The 19,962-nt window shown below is 55.9% G+C and overlaps 7 protein-coding genes across 7 annotated transcripts; 3 read left to right on the top strand and 4 right to left on the bottom strand.

Moving 5' to 3' along the window:
• Nucleotides 1-95: 95 nt before the first annotated feature.
• On the bottom strand, nucleotides 96-2,607 carry MKK02DRAFT_35203 (amidase signature domain-containing protein; the record flags this gene model as incomplete). Its single annotated transcript, XM_053089110.1, has 10 exons — nucleotides 96-246; nucleotides 316-371; nucleotides 429-462; nucleotides 512-753; nucleotides 809-1,037; nucleotides 1,100-1,224; nucleotides 1,275-1,485; nucleotides 1,616-1,724; nucleotides 1,783-2,506; nucleotides 2,548-2,607. 10 exons carry the CDS (start codon nucleotides 2,605-2,607, stop codon nucleotides 96-98), a joined length of 1,941 nt encoding a protein of 646 aa, XP_052942727.1.
• Nucleotides 2,608-5,914: 3,307 nt separating this feature from the next.
• MKK02DRAFT_40330 (MEMO1 family) lies at nucleotides 5,915-7,539 on the bottom strand (the record flags this gene model as incomplete). Its single annotated transcript, XM_053091056.1, has 10 exons — nucleotides 5,915-5,932; nucleotides 6,009-6,155; nucleotides 6,228-6,495; nucleotides 6,621-6,758; nucleotides 6,813-6,924; nucleotides 6,987-7,099; nucleotides 7,151-7,219; nucleotides 7,282-7,387; nucleotides 7,440-7,480; nucleotides 7,529-7,539. The coding sequence occupies 10 exons, from the start codon at nucleotides 7,537-7,539 to the stop codon at nucleotides 5,915-5,917; spliced, it is 1,023 nt and encodes a 340-aa protein (XP_052942728.1).
• Nucleotides 7,540-7,860: 321 nt separating this feature from the next.
• Nucleotides 7,861-11,230, top strand: MKK02DRAFT_19821 (uncharacterized protein; the record flags this gene model as incomplete). The annotated part of the gene is made up of 10 exons (XM_053086156.1): nucleotides 7,861-7,941; nucleotides 8,023-8,097; nucleotides 8,164-8,254; nucleotides 8,350-8,530; nucleotides 8,625-8,980; nucleotides 9,063-9,342; nucleotides 9,394-9,544; nucleotides 9,593-10,852; nucleotides 10,907-11,095; nucleotides 11,144-11,230. The coding sequence occupies 10 exons, from the start codon at nucleotides 7,861-7,863 to the stop codon at nucleotides 11,228-11,230; spliced, it is 2,751 nt and encodes a 916-aa protein (XP_052942729.1).
• A 313-nt stretch (nucleotides 11,231-11,543) lies between these two features.
• MKK02DRAFT_40332 (uncharacterized protein) lies at nucleotides 11,544-13,676 on the top strand (the record flags this gene model as incomplete). The annotated part of the gene is made up of 2 exons (XM_053091057.1): nucleotides 11,544-12,183; nucleotides 13,198-13,676. The coding sequence occupies 2 exons, from the start codon at nucleotides 11,544-11,546 to the stop codon at nucleotides 13,674-13,676; spliced, it is 1,119 nt and encodes a 372-aa protein (XP_052942730.1).
• Nucleotides 13,677-13,912: 236 nt separating this feature from the next.
• Nucleotides 13,913-15,943, bottom strand: MKK02DRAFT_19693 (uncharacterized protein; the record flags this gene model as incomplete). The annotated part of the gene is made up of 5 exons (XM_053086130.1): nucleotides 13,913-14,332; nucleotides 14,377-14,533; nucleotides 14,580-14,988; nucleotides 15,098-15,311; nucleotides 15,359-15,943. The coding sequence occupies 5 exons, from the start codon at nucleotides 15,941-15,943 to the stop codon at nucleotides 13,913-13,915; spliced, it is 1,785 nt and encodes a 594-aa protein (XP_052942731.1).
• Nucleotides 15,944-16,524: 581 nt separating this feature from the next.
• On the top strand, nucleotides 16,525-18,128 carry MKK02DRAFT_40334 (putative rRNA primary transcript binding protein; the record flags this gene model as incomplete). The annotated part of the gene is made up of 6 exons (XM_053091058.1): nucleotides 16,525-16,530; nucleotides 17,053-17,242; nucleotides 17,315-17,424; nucleotides 17,472-17,860; nucleotides 17,902-17,975; nucleotides 18,028-18,128. The coding sequence occupies 6 exons, from the start codon at nucleotides 16,525-16,527 to the stop codon at nucleotides 18,126-18,128; spliced, it is 870 nt and encodes a 289-aa protein (XP_052942732.1).
• Nucleotides 18,129-18,404: 276 nt separating this feature from the next.
• On the bottom strand, nucleotides 18,405-19,273 carry MKK02DRAFT_19625 (uncharacterized protein; the record flags this gene model as incomplete). The annotated part of the gene is made up of 2 exons (XM_053086121.1): nucleotides 18,405-18,795; nucleotides 18,855-19,273. Coding segments are annotated over 2 exons (810 nt in total), but the record flags the coding sequence as incomplete, so codon positions are not given.
• Between the last annotated feature and the right edge of the window lie 689 nt (nucleotides 19,274-19,962).

A 19,962-nucleotide genomic window follows, 5' to 3' on the forward strand; every position in this document is an offset into this window, starting at 1 on the left:
GCGAGATCGTCAACGAGATCCAGAAGCACATGACTGACACATCAGCTATGATAGCCCCATATACGCTTCGGACCATCAGTACGGCAAAGCACCACTCACTCGCATCCTGCCTTCATCATCAAGCTGATCGAAACAGGCAGATACTCCACCTTGCCGCTGATCTTACTCAGGAACGGCGCCTGACCTATCGGGAGGGTGACTTCGGCGCAGCCGGCGTAAGCTGAGGTGCGAGATTGGTGCAGGGTACTTTGTTGCGTCAGCTCAATCGGTCTGGCTATCAGACTGCTTGCCAGGAGGCGGGCCGAAGCAACCCACTTGTTGAGCGGATCAGAGAATAGCGGTCCGTCATTCAGGCCCTGTTCACGGTACGCCTAAGCCCATCAGCTTGACTATACGACAGTCAAAGAACTGATGTGGTGTATTCTTACAGGCTGACCACCGGTGCCGATATCATAGACATAGCTATCGCTTCAGCTGACGCGAATCTCACAATGAGTACTCTAGTACTTACATCGCACCGCAAAACCGATCATCAATATCCTCTCCATCTGCTTCTGCGGACATGAAGTCCGTATTGAACCAATCTCGGAAGCGCTCCATAGACTGCAAGCCCGCATTATGACGTTCCTCAGTGGCGTTCTTGGACCAAGCGGCAAACTGTGCTCTGCGGGCCGTATCGAGCGGAGGGGACCGGCCGTCATGTAAGCTCGCGTACCGAGTTACGAGGTCTCGTCCGACACTGTTCCATTGAGACTGTCGGGTCAGCCTATGCCACGCCGCAGCGCGGTCTCCCGCGGGATATACTCACCCAAGCGACGATATCGTCAAATGCTGTATTAAGGCCGTTGACGTCCATCCCAGCCTCGGTGATAGCGGACTGAACGTCCACTCTGCGATGTTCCATCCTGTACCGATCTTGAAGAGCACCAATGAAGTCTTCTTTCAGCTGGCGGGCTTCGGAGGAGCCGTGGGGCATATAATTGGTAGGGTAGATGAGTGTCTTCGGGAAGGCCTCTGGGGATGGCTTGGCCCGTCGGCTGTATTGACCTCAGACCAGATACTCACGAGGATGCCAGTCCATGACCATAAGAGAACTCACCTATACCCATACCATTCTCGCGACACTCTGGTCCACAGCTGAGGATCACGAGCCAATACACCTAACGTATCGAACGCAGGCGCCAGAGGAAGTACCCCCTCGAGGCTCATCCCTCCGATGGTAGGCTGTATCTGATCAGTCCTACTCATAGCGATGCAGTACTCCCGGTGCTCACCCTCATCCCGTAAACACCAGCAACAGCAGCAGGCAGCCGGACCGACCCACTCGTATCCGTCCCCACCGTAAAGTCCAACCATCCATACGCTGCGATCGCACACGCGGAGCCCGAGGAGCTGCCTGCGCATGATTGCCATCCATCTGCGCGGGGCGAGAAGGGGTATTGGACTTCCAGGGTCGCATCGTGTGTGCCTGCGCCGGAGGCGAATCTCGAGCGGGGATCAGCCACAGCTCAGGCCCGGCAACGAGATACGAGCGTGCGGCGAGAAGACAGAGTGAAGGTATGGGAGATCCAGAACTCACTGTCTCGTCTTTGTCTTGCCCACCATAACAGCCTACAGATCTAGGAGTCTCTGGATGGCCGGCGCGGTACTGTTCGGTGCGGGGTAGAGGTCGGTATAGGCTCGACTACCAGCGGATGTTTTGACGCTTTTGACGTCGTATATGTCTGCCCAATTGATGTCAGCTATCAGCTCACCAGAATCACTCATGATAGCGCGACCTACCCTTCACGGCGAAACGAAGCCCCGCGAGGGGGAGGCCCGAGTACATCGTGTACAGTCTCGATGGGATCGGGATCAGGGGATCCCCGAACGCCTGGCTGAGCCGTCCGAGCACCTTGTAGCCTCCGCGCTCGGCGGTAGATGGGATCAGACCCGAGACGAAGGTCCGATATTGATCAGTCTGGAGCTTGTACAATGGACTTAGAGTGAGACGAGAGCCGAGCGGGTCTAGGGTGGCGAGGTATGGTCCGGGCTGAAGCTGCCTGTGGACTAGCTCGTCAGGAAAGGCTGTTGTATGTATAAGTGGGGGTGTCTTCTCAGCGCGGTAAGCCGGATCGATGCGCGTGAACCGAACGCCATCCGTGAGGACGATCAGCTTGACCCACTTGATGGTTGATAGGTATTCGATAGTCTCCTCTGGCAGATCGAGTGGGCCCTTCAGGTTGCCTCCAGTAGTGAAAATGACGATACGCAGAAAGGCCTTAGTATAGACATCGTCCACCTTCGCATACACCGCGAGGATGTTCGCCAGGGCGTAAGGGGATATATCCGCCGCGCTGGAGAGTCGAATGACAGTCGCCAAGTTGCGGTAGCCAGGTCTGGCTGAGGGTGGAGCGTGTGCGCCGGTATCGGCGGGCTGTAGGTTGAACATGGCGGATGCCTTGGTCAGAGGGGAGAAATACGTCGAGTCCCCGATGTCGAACTGTTTGGCTTCAGCTTCGCCAAGCTCGAGGGGTCTTGCCAAATCCAGGCAAGCGAGAGACGTACTGTGAGTTCCGTTTCAGCGCCGGGGAGTGAAGAGTCATAAGTCGTCAACGGCATATACATGAAGCTTTGCGCCAGCCCTTTGTTAACTTTTCCAGGGACCAGGATGGGCAAGACACTTTTCCGACTGCAGAGTGGGGATGCATTGGACTCGACATGACCTCCTTATATATTCCAGCCTGGCGACTTCCTACATAGTGTAGGAAGTCCCTACAGTATATAGCAAGTTCCTACAAGCTATAGGAAGTCCCTACTAACTATAGCAAGTTCCTACAAGCTATAGGAAGTTCTTACGCAATCCCCTACAAGCTATAGCAAGTCCCTACAAGCTATAGCAAGTCCCTATGTGCTATAGGGAGTTCTCTTCAGACCTGCGAATCCCTCTGAGCTCCTATACTGCATAGGAGCTCCTACTGTGCTGTCGGCGCCACACTCGGTCCGCCATACTGACATGCCAGACTCTCCTGAGCTGTTCGGTATGGGATCTCGCCACTCTGGCGTCGCACTCTCTGGATCTCCTACTCGATATAGGAGTTCCTACTCGCTACCGAGCTCGCTTCCGAATAGGGGTGACTTCTCGCTACCTATTCGCTTCCCGCTTCAGAGAGCCTAGAATCTCAGATTCCTAACAACCTTGACTGCCGGAGTAGTGACATGACCCGGTTCTTATGATGGCTGCTCCAAGCCAGCGCCAGCGCAAGAGAACGATTGCCGCCAGGCCTAAGGCGAGCCCGATGGGAAAGCGCCACCCGTTCCACTGCCAGCACTTGTGACCTTGACCGCTGGTATGATCTGCGACGGTCCGCTTGAGTGAGTGGCCGCGCGGGCTGGTCACAACCGACATCGATGCTGGTGGTGAGTATTGTCTCATTTCATCCGCCAGTCGACGTTAGACAAGATTCCAGGCAAGCAATTATGGGTATCAAACGCAGCTGCAGCTGGCCTGCGGCCAGTGATCTTGTGTTTCGGTGTGGAGTAGGCCATACAAAGGAAGTACTGTATCTAGCTGAGAGGAAAAGAAACAAAGGAAATTCATACACTCGTTCACTTACACTACATTTGATATCATGGCGGATTCACATACATTATTGATCTTCGCATCAAGCAGCACACTGAGTGTGCTGAGCATGCCCTGTCTCCCTCACTTCGCCTTTGGGCTGTTCACGGAGATCAAAGGACGTATGTATAATCCAGGCGCAGTCGTTTCCTCTTATCATCCATGTGACGCCATGCTACGCGCGCGCAACGCTCCTTGAACAGGTGTGTATACAAAGGATCCTGTGAGGCTGTGCTAGCTGAGACTGAATTTGACAAGCGTGCCTTACCCTATCGGTATGGTCTCTTACCGCTGACCCTTCGACTTTAATTCATTCGCCACTCAGCACTCAGCCATTGACTTTCAAGTCAGCTTCCATAATCATAGCAACACCTCAAACGACAGCTCCTCTCAGATCTCAACACCGCCTCGCATCCTGAGCTGCAACGACCGAATCTGAACAATCAACAGGCACATCGCACCTCGATCTCGCCCACACATTCCCGCCATGTCCAACCGAGACATCTCGGGCAGAAGCGAGACCTACTGCCCCTCGGCTGACATGATGAGCGGAAACTTCGACAACGATCTCAACCACCTATCGAAAGAATTGGAAGATACTGTTGATGCTGAGCGAGAGGCTCGTCTTGAGGCCGAACGCGCGGAACGCCGAACACGCGCAACGCTCTGCACTGCCATCGCGTCCACGAACGTCCACGTCGTAGCCGGCGTCAAATTGGACCAAATTCCGACTCCAGACCTCGAAGTCATCAACGGAACCCTCAGCAATTATGGTGGAGTCAATGGCGGGTCTCAATTTGCTGTCTGTTCGTATGTCACGGGGGATGGTGATAAAGCATACCGGTTGACGAGGAGAAACACTCTTACGCCCGATATTAGTACCGAGCCCTTCCATCCCGCAACGGACCGTGTATAATAGAGGCGAGCCCACTGTCTCCATGCTATGCATTTCAGTATTAGATTTTGGATCTTCATGGCCAGCGCGATCTCTGCCGCAAGTTCGCTGCGCTGATGGCGACGTGACCGTTTGCAAATTAATCTCCATGCTCGGCCCAGAGCTACATTGTGCGAGCTGAGTGCGAACCTGTCAGCTCAAGGGACTGAGTGTAGGGACTTCAACCTGGCGACGCGAGGCGCCCTGATGAGTTCGCCATGAGGCGTATCATTTCACGAGTAAACGATGCATGCGGCAAGTATATGGAACAAAGGGGAGAGTATCAGATGGGGAACGGGTGTCACTGATGCGCGAGCTCAGGCCTTGGGCTTGACGGGTGGCTGCTGGTCATGTCAGCCGGATATCCCTACACGACAGCTGCTGCATCTGATAGCTTACCTCAGTGTCATCCTGCGTGCCCTTGGTCTCATCAGCCGCATCATGCTGCTGCTGCTCGTCCGTCTTCTGCGTGGTCTTCGCGGCGTCCGCTTGATCTTTCATGCGCTTGCAGAACGAAGCGAACACCTTTTCCGAGGCCACTTTGAAGGTGGTCTTGAAACCTTCGGGAGTAGAGACGGTATCGCAGCCGATCACATACGTGCGGTTTCCCTCCTCGCTGTACGTTAGCATTATGACGCTGGTCGCTGCACCGCCGACAGATCGAGGATTGAAGGCAGGTAGCTGAGTCCCGATTACTCACTCCTCCTTTGACGGGCACGTGAACTCCATGTCGCCAATGCGGGTAGAGTGGGGGCGGTAGCCTTCCTCCAACAACATCTTGGCTGCCCAGGCATCGAAGAGAACCTCCTCGATTATAGAGGAAGGGATGGCAGACATGGTGAGGTGAAAGAAGTGGTTGTGAGGATGTGAATGGTGTGGTAGAGGATAAGTGCGAGTGGGGCAAAGTAGATGTAGAATTGAGGGATCCGGGAGGCGGGGGACGGGCTTTATACCCCTCACCAGTCCCTCTCTGCCGTATTTAGCCCGCTTAGTTGTAAGGATCGCTTGACTGCTACACTTTCAGTCGGCCTTGCTTTCATCCTTCGCCCCTTCAGTCTGCTCCCCTCTCGAACTCGATATCTATCTCATTAGACACGTCAGAGCCAGGATCTTCCTTTATACTGACATGCTGGTCTCGCAATCTAGAGTGAGGCAGTGCAGGTATAATTCAGGGGTAGCTCATACACGTTCGAGCTATGTAGCTGATCAAAGGATGGTTGCGCGATCGCCGGAGGGGCCAGTCGCCGCTAGTATCGATATCAGCAATGTAGGGAAGTAACACTAAGACTTTGAGCACGGTGAGCGACATGAGATTCGGTCAATGAGGATGATCAGTATGTTCACGGACGCGATACATGATGTACAACCAAACGACCTGTTTACACATAACTCTTGTTCTGCCTCCAGGACCTCCGCAGCAGGCTCAACCTAAACCCGCCCCGGAACCCTCAGTACCCCACTCACATAACTCACACTACTATCCCCCTTCGCCATACACCGACTACTCTGCTCATACCTCACAAACACAAACTCCGGATGCTCCGCTTCTGGCTTGCCCGCGTAGACATGCTGAACGAGATGAAGGAGGACAGTGATGGGATTCCGACCGCAGATAGTGTTCTGTCTGATCAGCTCTATGGTCTGACCTCTCGATGGAGCAGATGCTAGCTCGAGCTGAATATTATGACTTACTTTGGTTCGGGACAAATATCGCTCCCACGCGTCCACTGCGCCCTGCCCTGCAGGCCGACGGAGGAGGTCCATACCTTCATGATCCATATATTGGATACTTTCCCATATAGCTGCTGTGCCGGGCTTGTCGAAGCGCTTGACCATCTCGGGCGGGGACGATGGGGCTGATGAGGTCGATGTGGACGAGTAGGCGGCGGGAACGGGCGGGACGGGGTTGGAGGGGTGAGGGGCGGAGGGGTAGTAGGGTGTGCATGAAAAGCGGGTGCCCCTGATGATCAGCCATGCCCAAGCTATGGATTTGAAGTGCGGCAGACAGTACGTCTGCGGATAATAAGGACATGGAGGACCAGAAATTTGCCCATAGCTGGGGAGAAAGGAGGACGCAAGACCTACCAGTGGCAGAAATCACTACTGATCACGAAGAATGTATCTTCCTCCGCCCAGTACCGACCAAGGACCTCGCTCAGACGGCCCATAGTCCTCGCGTCGGGATGTCCAACCAGGATAGGAATCAGCCGCAGGTCCTCAATCCTAGCCGGTTCAGCTAATCACCCTTGTCTCCACCGGATGTGATGCCTAGCTCACCCTGAGAAGATATGACGGATATATGGGAGATGCATCTCCAGAGAATGCTCGTCCTCATCCACTGAGGGCGACATGTCCGAGAAGAGGCCTGAATCTTGCAGCTCCGAGATGGCTACGAGGTCAGCTTAGGCTATACGCGACAACCCGAACGGCGATCGCGGCGAAACAGCTCACTGTTTTTGCAGAGTGGAATGTCCCCGAGAGGAGTGCCATAAGTCTCAAAGCGCGAGAGCGCGACTCCGGACAGGTAAGCATGATGCGAAGGACCAAGCAAGAAGACCCGTTTCCTACTCGGTTAGCTTCAGCTCCTGCTAAGGAGGATGATGGGTCAAACGTACACTCGTTGAGTCGGTATAGCAGCATATGCCCAAGCGGCCGCTGGACCAGAGTATGAGTATCCCGCATGCCTATACATCAGCTATCTTACAAACACATGTACAACATAGCTGAAGGTGATATGGGGACATACGGTGCTATGACAGCCTTGGCGTTTGCGACGGGTGGGGCGTAGTCCAGCTCAGGTATAGGATCAACCTTGGCGAGGTATCCATCAAGCTCAGACTCGAGCTGCGAGCCTACAAGGGTCAGCTTCTGCGACTCGTGGAGTGGGACGGTGAGCAAGCGGACCGGAAGAGGTGTACCAGCTACCCGCGTGTGTAGCTTCCCGTCTGGTCTGTCAGCTACATGCCAGAAATGTATGGTGCTGCAGAGCGTACGTTCCCGACATGTTGCACGGGTCTGAATTGTGAAGTAGAGGGAGAAGAAGGGATGATAGGGGGCACGAGTTAAGGTGGTTGCTTCGATGCGGAGGAGAGGTCGTTATGGGATGTGGGGCTCCCTCAATACAAATTAGCCCTAATGAAATACCTCAATTTCCATTAGTACGATTTCCTAGTCAAAGTAGTCCGTGCGTCCATTGCCTCTAGATCTCCAGCGGACGGTTTCGCCTTCCATATTGTGCCATTACTCCTTATACTCACCTTATCGAGCCTCGCTCCAGACTCCGCCCGACAGCCAGTAGCTCGGGTCATCCGCGGAGTTGAGCAGGATGACGTCCCGCTTGAAACACAAGCTCGATTTGGAGCAGGTCAACCTCAAGAGCGCATATTTGAACGAATCGTTTGTCCAGGTACGTCGCTTTCTCAGCTCACCCATCTTGCTCATTTGTACACTGCGTATATCTGTGAAGGGTATAGCGCTGACCGTTTAGATCGGAACACCACTACCTGCGCTGGCAGAGAGCCGTAAAGACAAGCTCGAGTATGTACCGGAATGGCAACAAGAGGTAGGTCATCCGTCCGCTGACAGGCACTCCATGACCTTGTGTACGAGAATTGAGCTGACAATATAGGTGCGCGATGAGCAAGGACGTCGTCGGTTCCACGGGGCCTTCACTGGAGGATACTCAGCGGGCTACTACAACTCCGTGGGGTCCAAAGAAGGTGGGTCACCCCCTCTCGCCTCTCGCTTCTACCCTGGTCAAACAGCTACTATGCGCTCAGCTCGGTAGTAGGAAAGAGCTCAACTGATACTGCAGGATGGGCCCCTTCGACCTTCAAGTCCTCCCGTACCAATCGGGCGGCCAAAACCCAGCGGCCAGAGGACTTTATGGATGAAGAAGATCTGGCACAGATGAAGGAGGATCGGACTCTGGAGAATACCGAAACGTTCAGGTCGGACCGGCTGGGTAGTACAAAGGCTGAGCTGGCTGAGAAGAAGTAAGTCTTACATGCCGAACTCCATATTCCAACTCGCAACCGCTCCCCACATCTCCCTCTACGGGATACATCAACGAGCCCTGCTGATCCGTAGCATTCCATCAGCCCTCCAATCGCTTATCGAGCCCGCCCGGACATCCATCGGCCAAACCCTCCTGCAGAAACAAGGCTGGCGTCCCGGACAAGGTATCGGACCTCGAATCAACCTCCGGCGGCTCAAAATGCAAGATGCCAAGTCGGGCCGTTTACCGGATCCCGACGATGGGGACGAGGATGTCGATATGGACCCGAGCATCGGGGGCGAGGGCAGTGGGACTGGGAAGGGAAAGGGGAAGCATACGTTTGCGCCGAGGGATACGAAGCTGGTGGTCTACGAGGCGAAGGAGGAGAAGGCGGGATTAGGGTATTCGAAGGGGATGGGAAGAGGGTTGGATCGCGCGAAACCGCTAGGTGAGTTTTAGGTCTCTCTCGCTCGCCACTTCAGCTTAGGTGGTGAAGGAGTTGGATTAAGCTGACGACATAGCTATAAGAGCCAACCACGTCGATATGGACGACGAAGATGATCCCTACGCCATAGCAGGGCCATCGACCTCGGCCCGCCCGTTCGCTTTTACCGATGCAGACGAAGACGAGGATATGCCGGTCGTCATTGGTGGCTCGGCGGGTCCGTCCCGACTGCCTCCTTCAGCCAGAGACATGTCGTCCTCGTCGAGAGGGGGCAGGTCGGACATAGATACGACGAGGTGGCATGATGGTCGGCCGGTCCTGTCAGGGTTCGAGCTAGACCCACTAGGTGTTCCAGCGGATAAATGGTGAGCTAGATTGTACAGTACGGGATGACTGAACGTTTAGCTGATAAATAGGTTTGAGATGCCGGAAATACCGCCAGATTGGAGACCTCGTCCTGCGCGCGTTTGGGGAACAGGGAAGAGATGGGATGAGAAGCCTGGGGAGGTCAAGGTGGAGAAGGAGGTCGTTAGGGGTGTTCCGGGTCGGCCGTTGACTTTTGAGCAGGTAAACTAGTGGTCCTGGAAATCATGCAGACTAAAGCTGACGATGTAGCGGGGTCAAGCATTAGAGGAAACAGCACCTATTACCACATCCGCCCCTCCGATACCTCAATCGACAACGGAAGATGGGAAAACGTCAAAAGCGAAATCGGTCTTCGAATACATGTCCGAGAAAGACCGAGAACGGATCCAAGCCATAGCCGCTGCTGCCCGAGCCGGGGCCACCGTCCCTCCACCTCTCTCCCTAACCGATACCCCTGCATCCTCTGCCCCTCCCCCTCCTACCTCGGTCATCATCCCCCCACTCTCCCCTCGAACCGCCGGTGCCGCCCTCCGCGGCTTCATACCCTACACCGACGATCCCGCCAAACAAGACCGGTACCGCTCCTATCTCTCCTCTCAGACCCTCAACACCCGCACGCCGCAACCCAACCTCCGGACCGGATCTATCGAGGAGATCAATAAAGAGCTGGACGACTTTGCCGGCTCTGCGCGGATATTCAAGCCCATGTCATTCGCCATGTCGTCCCGCTTTACGAGTGGGTCCGCGAGCCTCGCCGGAAGCGATATGAAGCAGGCGAAACCGGGTCTACATATGTACGACAAGGAGAAGGCGGAGAAGGCGATAGAGGATGCCAAGAAGGTTCGGGATAATCAGGATAAGGTGGAGGAGAAGCGGAATATGGGGCCGAGGGAGCGTGCGGCGGTGGAGGGGCGGTATGGCGTGGAGACTCGGGTGGTGAAGGAGTTTTATCCGGCCAAGTTGGTGTGTAGGAGGTTTGGCGTGCAGGATCCTCATCCGGAGGGAGAGCCCAAGGGGGCAGGGGCTGGAGCTGGCAGTGGGGGTGGAGTAGGGGAGTTGGGGGCGTTGCCGAAGAATGATGCGAGCTGGGAGGATGCTTTCATCTACAAGCCGGCGGAACCGAGCTCGCCCAGTTCGACTACGGCGGTACCCCTAGCGGCAGGGGCGGCGGCGCTGGTGGAAGAAGGAGAGCGCGTACCCAAGTCGCTGGCGGAAGTGGGGATGGCGGAGGATATCAATCAGGGGAGGGATACTCTGACGTATACCAAACCGAGTATCGATATCTTTAAGGCGATCTTTGCGAGTGACGATGAGGACTCGGATGAGGAGGACGGGGCAGATGCGGACGCGGGACCTGCCAAAGCCACGACCACCCCCGCTATATCGGCGGTCTCCACATCCTCGGCTGCTGCGCCAAAGCCGGTCTCGACTGCCCCGGTAGATCTCACGACGTTCAAGCCGGTCTTCCAGGTCAAGCGAGAGAGGGACGACACGGATCCCACCCAGCCTGTCCAGGCGATCGGGGCATTCAGCGGAGGTGGGGCAGCGGGGGAGGGCAAGAAGAAACGGAAGAAGGACAAGAGCAAGCCGAAAGGGAGTCTCAGCTTCCAAGTGGAGGAAGAAGGGGAGGAAGGTGGGGCCGGTGGCGATGCGGAAGGAAGGGAGAGGAAACGGAAGATGGAGCGGAAAGAGCCGGTGGCGAGTGTGTTGAGGAAGAGTGCGGCGATACCGGTGAAGGAGACGGCACCTGCGGTCGTTGAGATTGGGTCGAGGGATATTGGGACCGGGGTACACGTGCAGGAAGAGGAGGATATGTGGGTGGAGAAGCCGGCGCCGATTCTGGCTAGAGTGGGTGGTGGGAGGAAAGGGGCGGCAGACTTCATGTGATCCAGCCAGATTGCATGGCTAGTAGTGAATCTCAAGGATGGATGTTGTATCAGTGCTGTATGTAGCTGACATGAGAGCTACGATACGTCTCCCGGCGCAACACCACGTTATCGAGCGCACGAGCTCGGGTCGGTCATAGGATGAAACACCAGCAGGTATACCGAGATCGACTTGCAAAGGATGGCTGACACCCGCCGGAGTCTGAATCTGCAATTTTCAGCTGCGCCTGCGCCGTCGCCGGAATCCTCCTACTGTGTTGTAGAGCCCAGCGCGCTTCACTTCACTTCACCACATATCTGACTAAATCCTCACCATGAGCTCCAACTCTGCGACAGCTTCCCGCACTTCAAATGCCTCTTCGCCTGGCCTACGCACGCATCGAATGCCCGCTCACTTCTGCGTGTTGCAAGGCCGACTCCCAGGGGATCCGGATCTGCTCGGATGGGGGTACGGGCACATCGGGCCGATCTACGAGACCAACAGCGGTGACAATCAGGCAGGCGGCGGCAGTGACACTGACGCGACCCTATCTTGGTGGCCGATCCGTCCCACAGGCTTCTCGGTCATGATGCGTGGCAAGACATGTGAGGCTGTCTCCCTGCCTCCGGACTCCTTGCACGGGTCAAGTCTCCACCCGTACCGCCTGATTCAGCTCGGACCCCATCCTACCGAAGCGAGGTGGAAATCCAGCATCCCCGGGAGTCTCGTCACGATCTCACAAGTCTTGAACTTCAGCAGTGCATGTGGCGCGGCCGCAGACCAAGACAGCTCACTCACGATGTCGTGCCATCAGCCACCGGGAGCCAAACGCCGTGAGATCCGCGAGTACGCTCTCCGCTCATCAGATTGGCAGGAGTTTGTGATCTTGGGTGACACGGCGGCGTTTGAGGGCAAGATCGTCTCGGGGTCCGTCCTGCTCAAAACTCTACCGGACGCAAGCGATGCTGAGCGTGGTGAACCGCAGACATACCGCTGTGGAGAGATTGCATTCTCCACTATGGATTGAGATACAGAGTCTGATTCGCGGGATCGGCGAAGGAGGCACTGGAGCGGGACGGAGAGTGGCGGACAAGAGCGACTGATTGAGAGACACAGTCACATAGAAACATGAATTTGTACTGTATCGAAGTCGAGCTGTATCGTCGCCGACAATGTCAACGCTGGACAGGCAAAGTCGTGTCCCCAGCTGATCGTTTGTGAGAGCACGCCTCATGGAAGGAGAGAGGATTCGATGAGTCTCGACCTGCCGTTCATTTCCCCGCCGAGATTGGTCAAGGAGAGTCGCACATAGCTGATAACGGTGTCAGATCGGCAAAGGAACGTATATCAGCATGACTTGAGGTCTCGAGGGGGTACAGGAGGCCCTGCAGGGACCTTAGTTCCGATGGTGTCAGATTTGCCACCCCGCTCGGCCCTCGCTCGGACCTTGCCTGCATGCGACGCGCAGATTTGAACCTGCGCTGGGGTTGTGCCATCAGTCAGAGGATAGTCAGAGGTCCGGACTCATGCAAGCTATCCGACAATCTGCCGAGGGTGGTGCAGAATCACAAAGGATTGCGCCCGATCAGAGGGAACCTCCCGATCACCGGTGCGCCAGATAAGAAACGGGCCTCAGATTTCTTTCCCCTCTTCCAAGCCGTTTCTCTCCATTTCGTTATCATCAGTGTTACTTTACACAGCCAACCTCATCACTGAGTACTGAGCAGGCATGAACAACATCAATCCTACCCGGGCATCACGTGCGTCCGATGCCAGCCTGGCTGTATTGCTCCCAAAGCCACCGATCTCGACGTATGTCATCCACATTCGGCCACTACCCAATTTACCGGACGGCAAGCGACTGTGCTGGTACTCGATGAGCCAAGACGGTCTGAGATCACTCATGACGCCATGCCTCGTGACAGAGTCCACCACGGATCTCCGATCCCCCCAGCTGATACCTTCTCGCGATGATGCTACTGCAACAGAGATTCCGACCGGTCGACCCCCTCTGTTCTCCGGCTCTCGACTCGACGCCACCATTCTCTTTCTCCCTTCTTCGCCTTTCGACGCTTCGACCACTCTGAAGACACTGACGATCGACTCGATGGGCAAAGTGCGATACGGACTCGACGGGGCCCTGACCCCTGTCAGCTTCCGTTTCGGTTTCGACACCGGCGACACACCTACTTACCTGCAGGTTCAGAGAAGCGACGATCACGGGCACTGGACCGAGATGTACTCCCTCCCCAAGTGGTCGGACGGGTGGTCGAATGGGTGGTCGATGTTCATACGTCGCTCCGAGGCTGATCCGACCTCCGCAGACTACAAACCTGTTGGCTTGGTCCTCTTGAAACGAGATCCTGCTACAGAGACCACGCATGACAACGCCACCGTCTATGGTGAGGGTACCGTGATCGAGCTCCCATACAGCAGCGCTCCGGAGCCGAGCCGGACCGGTCAATGATGTACGCACTGATGCGCAGAGTCAGGCGACGCATCAGTGGGAGCTAGGCATGTGTATATTGTTGGGGGTACTCGCTGGGGTATGTACGCCATGCGAGTCGATGTTTGGCCCCTGTGAATACTCAATAAGCACTATCAGTATGCAGTACTTGTGGACGTTGAAGCTTCTTCTCGCCGATGGATTTATGAGCATATCAGCTCGCTGCACCGCTTATACCCCTCACTCATCCGTGCCATTCAGAGTTTGGCATCTACAGACCTCGCCCCGCTGTCAAAGACGCCCCTCCAGCTAGTCCACCATTCCATCCCCTCCCTCCTCGGCCCATCCGGCAAATCATGCATCACCATCCTGAACGCCGCGCCCGCCAGTTCGACCCGATGACTGGAGTCCGCCGGGGTAGCGACGATATCCTGGGCCAGACCATCGAGGTACGACCGCAGGCGGTGAAGGGGGATATGAGGCGCAGAGGCGATGATTACCATTCGGCGACTATGGCCGAACGCGTCTGCTTCTGCGGAGGTAGTGGGCGCTTTGGCGAGTCGTAGCTGCCGCAGACAGGTATTGACGAGTTCTGGGGAGTGACTTGATGCCGCTTCGACGATGAGGGGGTAGGCGGACCGGAACTGGTCGGACGTGATGAGCGACTCGGTGTATTGCTGCTGATCAGCATAATCTCCCTGGAACATGACGAGAGACGTACTTGGATAAGCAGGTCAGCGTATGCCAGCAAGTCCCGCTGGACAAGGATCCGGTCTGAGCGATTCGTGTCCAGGGTCTTTGATGCCGCTTGAAGTGTGGCCAGCCGTAACGAGTGTGCAGCTTCGAAGCTCGATCGAAGAGAGTTATCTGAGATAAACCTAGACTATTAGCTTTATTGGACAGATCTGTGATCCGCTGACTCACCTCTGGATCATCGGTTCAAGTACGGTCTCGAAGCCCCACTGGTCCACTTGGTTGATCACGCTCTCCCCAAAGGTCATCCACCAGGCTCCTTCCGCGAGGCTCGCCACGTCTGGCGCCGGAGCACGCGTGAGCAGGTCCTTGACTCCGGTCGGACCAGCAGAAGCGACCAGGATGTCGATCATACCGTGTAATATCCGGTGGTATCCCTCGAGACCGCCTTGAGACAGGTCGAGGATGGAAGCGAAGGCCGATAAGGTGTGAAGCGACTCGGAGGCTATATCCGCTGATGGTGATGTCCTATGCGGGCGATCGGTGGATCCAGAGGGCGGATCATTCTGAAGGAGGATGGAAAGAGTGGTGGAGGAGGGGACAAGGAAGGCGAAGAGAGCAGTCTTTTGCCTTGCGAAAGCTGACCAATCAGCGGTACTCCATGATGCAATCATGTAAGGACTTACCAGTACTCTCCGGCGCATGTCTGCCTCCGGCTCCACTCGAGGCTGAGGATAGAAGGGGCAGACAGCTGATCACCCCTCGCATCTGAATGCAGAACTGCCTCATCTCGTTCCAGCCTTGACCCCGCGTCTCGACATCGCCATCATTGAGGACACCGAATAAGCGAGCGACAGCTCGGCTGAGTATCTCCGGGCTGGTACGACTGATTGTACTGGCCACCGAGCTCGGCGAGTCGGCGAGCCTTAGGTACAGGCTGCTGAGTATGGTCCGCGACGCAGCCTACAGTTCAGCGGGCGGCATAACGAGGGGAGAAAACGTGGACTTACGTTTGTATCCAATACTCGAACCCTCATCCCATCCACCGCTTCCAGTACCTCGCAGAGTAGCCCAACGTCCTCTTTTCCGCTTGCCCCTTTCTCCGCCTCGTGAAGCCTCCCGGCTGCTCCCATGATGACCTCATCCTCCGCCTTTGCCCGTTCTTTCCCTTTCCACAGCTGCGCCTTGCCTTGCTCTACCCCTGTCGCCGGATCCACCACCAGCAGCGCCACCATGACGTGGAGCTTCCCTCCTCCTTCGGCCTCTGCGGTGGTACCATAGGCTTCATCCAGCCAGTCAGATAAGGAGTCATTACGCCGGAACCACCGACTCGGACCGGGGGTCGATTTTAGGCGATCAAGCGCACCGCGGGCGCCAAGCTTGACAGCTGCTCTACTGTCACCACGATCCTTGACATCATCCCATAAATGAGGCGACTGGATGACGACCTTGAGCAGCGGCCGCAGTTCCGCCAACGGCAAGGTTGAGATGTAATGGGAGACCGCGCCGAGAAGGGTTTGCCGAGGGAGCGCGATTGGGTCCGGCGAGGCGAGGAGCGCAGTAAACTTGGCCAGGAGGTCCGCATCCTCCGCCATGCCCGTGATCGACATCGGCTCGAGTGGTCTGCTGGACAAGTCTATATGCTGCTCGTATGAAAGCCATTTTGCTGCAGCTGCTGCTGCCGGCTGGCACGAATTCGCGCGAACCGGTGGTGACGTAATTTGATCCACGTGGCTTTGCGCCACCGGATTTGCAGCAGTCGCTGTTGAGCGCTGAGCAATGAAGCTATGCCCAGATGCAGGCATGCTCGATGTGAGAGTCACTGGGTCCTACCGAATATAGAACAACTGTGCTCGTACCCGATACTCTTTGGCTGACCCCGGGTTGCTGATCGATTCCGCGGCCTGGTGCAACAGGAATTGTACTCAGCGGGTCTCTTCGCCTGGCACTCACGGAAAAGCGCGGCGTTATAGGGGGTCAGACTATCTGAGGTCCAGCAGTCTGCTGAGCGTCTGAAATGCCACGCAAATGGTGGCCATTGAAATGAGGATTGGGCATAGGGCATCTCAGAAGATGACCGCATCTGGAGCTTCTGGAGCGACGTCGGATCGTGGTGTTTCAAGCTGTTTCAGAACGCGTTTCAGATCGACCCTACGGAGATGTGCCGTAAATCGACATGGCTGTCAACTTGGATGAGTCTCGTGATGGGATTGGCTCAGACGCGACACAAGTTTGGCCTTTCCTCATCTGAGGAGTATACTGGCGCGCTACACTCTCGAGGCGGTCCAGGATCATCCGCGATGAGTGGCTTGACACGAAGTCATCTCTCGCACATTTCCGGCTCAGCCCAAGATGTCATACAATTACCCATGTATGCTTGGGCTTCTATCTGGATCTGATCGATATCGCTCCGCCATCTGGCTTGTCATCCGGCTACGAGCGAGTTAAGCGGCAGGAAACATGCATGGGGAGATAGCGATGTGAACCTTAGATGTGGGGCATTGATAACGTCCCAGGTGGAGGTCCGTGGGTGTGACGTAAGGGTCAGAAATCTTGCACGCAGCGCTTCCCTTCGTCCACTATCTATCATCACAGCAATACCTGCTGCCCATAAGATACCCTAAACACCCCCAGCGGTACAGTACAATGGTCAGTCCAGAGGGCTTATGCATCCCAGAGGAAAAGAAACAGACTGATCGGTTAGCTTCGTCGACAGACCCGCGAGAGGCGAGAATATATCTTCAAGAAGTCTCAAGAATCGCAAGAAAGAGCCATCTATGAGCGGAAGCAGCACATCAAGGATCTGCTGGCGCAGGGGAAGAGTCTACCGACGGAGATGAGGGACGAGGCGAGGAAAGGAGCGAAGGAGCTGGTTTTGGATGAAGCGCAAGCGGGTGAGTCGTTCATCTCAACTGACGAATTGCAGCGGGGCCAAGAGCATGTGGTAGCTGGAAGCTGACTTGCAGAACCGAAGAGCCATATCGACGATGAGTATGCCAAAGTCGGAACGTATGATCCTAAGATCGTTGTCACCACCTCCCGATCTCCCTCATCCCGATTAATACAGTTCGCAAAGGTAAGCTTCAACATTGGTGTTCCGCCGGGATCAAGCTGACGAGACAGGAGCTCCGCTTAGTCTTTCCTAATGCCCACCGCCTCAACCGCGGAAACACCACCATGTCCGACCTCATCCCAGCCTGTCTCTCCAACAGCATCACCGACCTTATCCTCGTCCACGAGCACCGAGGTGTTCCCGACGCCCTCATCATTTCGCATCTCCCACACGGCCCCACCCTTTCCATGACCCTCCACAACGTCGTTCTTCGGCATGACGTCTCGTCACATGCGACAAGTACGGTCAGCGAGCAGTTTCCACATCTCATCTTTGAGGGGTTCAGCACGCAGCTGGGCGAGAGGGTGATGGGGATTCTGAGGGCGCTGTTCCCGGTGCCCAAGGAGGACGCGAAGAGGGTCATGACGTTCATGAACGACAGCGACTTCATCTCTTTCAGGTGAGTAATGAGGCTGGGTATGTCGCAAAGCTGATCAGCAGACATCACGTCTTTGCCAAATCGTCACATAAGGATGTGCAATTAGCGGAGGTCGGGCCCAGGTTCGAGGCAAAACGTGAGCTAGATCACGATGAGATGCAAAGGGAATAGTTGAGGCTGACCACCAGCTTATGAAATACGGCAAGGCACAGTGGACCAGGCTACCGCGGATATTGAATGGCTGCTTCGGCCGTTCATGCGGACGTCGAAGAAGCGGAATCAACTATAGATCGCGGTCTCCGATATCTCAGGGGAGACTTGTTGTACAAAGCATGTATGTATACTTCTATCTACTCTCTGTCGGGCCGTCGACCTGGCGGGTGTCATGACCTAGGCGCGGATCGACTCGACCTTCCCCCGCCCGACCTTGACGAGCTCGACCTATCTCCACTCGGCCTTGAGCTTGACGAGCTTGATCTCTCCCCACTCGGCCTCGACGAACTCGAACTATCCGCACTCGGTCTGGACGTACTCGAGCTCCCTGCCTTCTTCGCAAAACCGCCCGTCAACCACTTGGCGTACCACGTCGCCGCTTTCTAGACTGATCAGCCGATATCCACCTCACTATATCCAGACTCACTCGACTCTCCGAAACCTTCTTGGTCATCAACATCCCGAAGAAGAAGGCGGTAAGCCATAGGAAGTAGCTCGGGAGGTAGAAGGTGACCAGACCGATGACGCTCATCAAGCCCGGAACTGACACGCCCTCGACCGCAGTGAAGAGGTATCGCCACAGCCAGATTGCAAGGAGATTGTGCCAGACGGTCTGCTGTTCCTTGTACGCGCTGGCGTCCGCCTTGTCCTCGATAGGCTTGGAGATGGCGTGGATGGTATGGAAGGTCAACACAGTCCATACGGCCATGTACGATCCGAGGGCGCCGAGGTATCCTACCCAGCTATCCCGTTAGCCTGGTAAGTTCAAGTGATGTCTCCCGCAAGTGAGCTCCACACTGACAATAGGGCAGCAACGACAGCTCCAGCGATCATCATCGACGTCCTCCCCTCCTTCCCCTGAAAGCTCGCCGGCACCACCGAGGTGATCACATCCCCTATCTGCGCGAAGAGCGTGTCGCAGATCATCACCGCCACGGTCGCACCTCCTCTCTTTGGCGTCACGAATAGCAGGGCGGGAAGGAAGAAACACCAAAGCGCGCCGAAGTGGTGCGACGCGTCGAAGAGGAAGGAGGGGATAAGTGAGAGGAGGGAAGAGATGATGAATGTCGACAAGAGGGTTTTGAGGCGGGGTGGAGAGCTGGACGACTCGAAGCCTGCCTGGAGAAGCTGGAGGCCGGTGTTGTACAGAAGGAGGAAACCGAGGAGGCGGGCGAGAAAGTCGAGGGGCCAGGCAAAAATGGGGAGGATGCTATCGAGTGGGTCTAGGTATCACTGTTGAGAATGTATAGGAGTAGAGCTCACCTCTGCACCAGACCCATCACCAGCATGAGCATCAAGAACTTGGCGGGGCCATGTACGGGCGAGTATTGGGCGAAGAAGCTGTCTTTGGCGAATTTCGCGAGGGTCGGGTTGTAGTCTCTGACCGTCTTGTCGAGCTCATCCCACTGACAGTCAGCCTGACTGACTAGCTGGCTCATCATGGCTGATCCCACTCACACCTCCTAACGCTTCAACCACGCTGTCAAGCACAGGCATGACCGTGTCTTTGACCTTGGCAGCCCCTTCCCGTCCTCTCTGCGAGGCATCCGCCACCTTGCGCCTAGCCTCGCTCGCGCGGGCTTTGATGCTTGTGTCGGCTTCGTCGGACATTCCTGCGAGTCAAGATTGATGCAGTACAGAACGACAAAATCTGTACCTCTCTGATCACAGTGGTACAACGAGCGCAGCTAGACCGTGAAAGGAAGCACTGACAAAGGTGGAGCGAAAAGCGGCGTTCAGCTCGACCGAGCCTACCTTTGTCCTTCGGCAATTGACTGACGCCTCGATATAGCTGCTTAGTCGCTTGTGTTGCCCTTTGTCCTATCACTCCTCTCATCTGGGACTCACCGCCGGCCATCGGGGCCTATAAGACGCCCCGTCCCCCTTGACTCGTTGACATTCCATACTAT

This window comes from Dioszegia hungarica, assembly GCF_025882075.1.
Source record: "Dioszegia hungarica strain PDD-24b-2 chromosome Unknown MKK02contig_24, whole genome shotgun sequence".
Taxonomy (NCBI): domain Eukaryota; kingdom Fungi; phylum Basidiomycota; class Tremellomycetes; order Tremellales; family Bulleribasidiaceae; genus Dioszegia; species Dioszegia hungarica.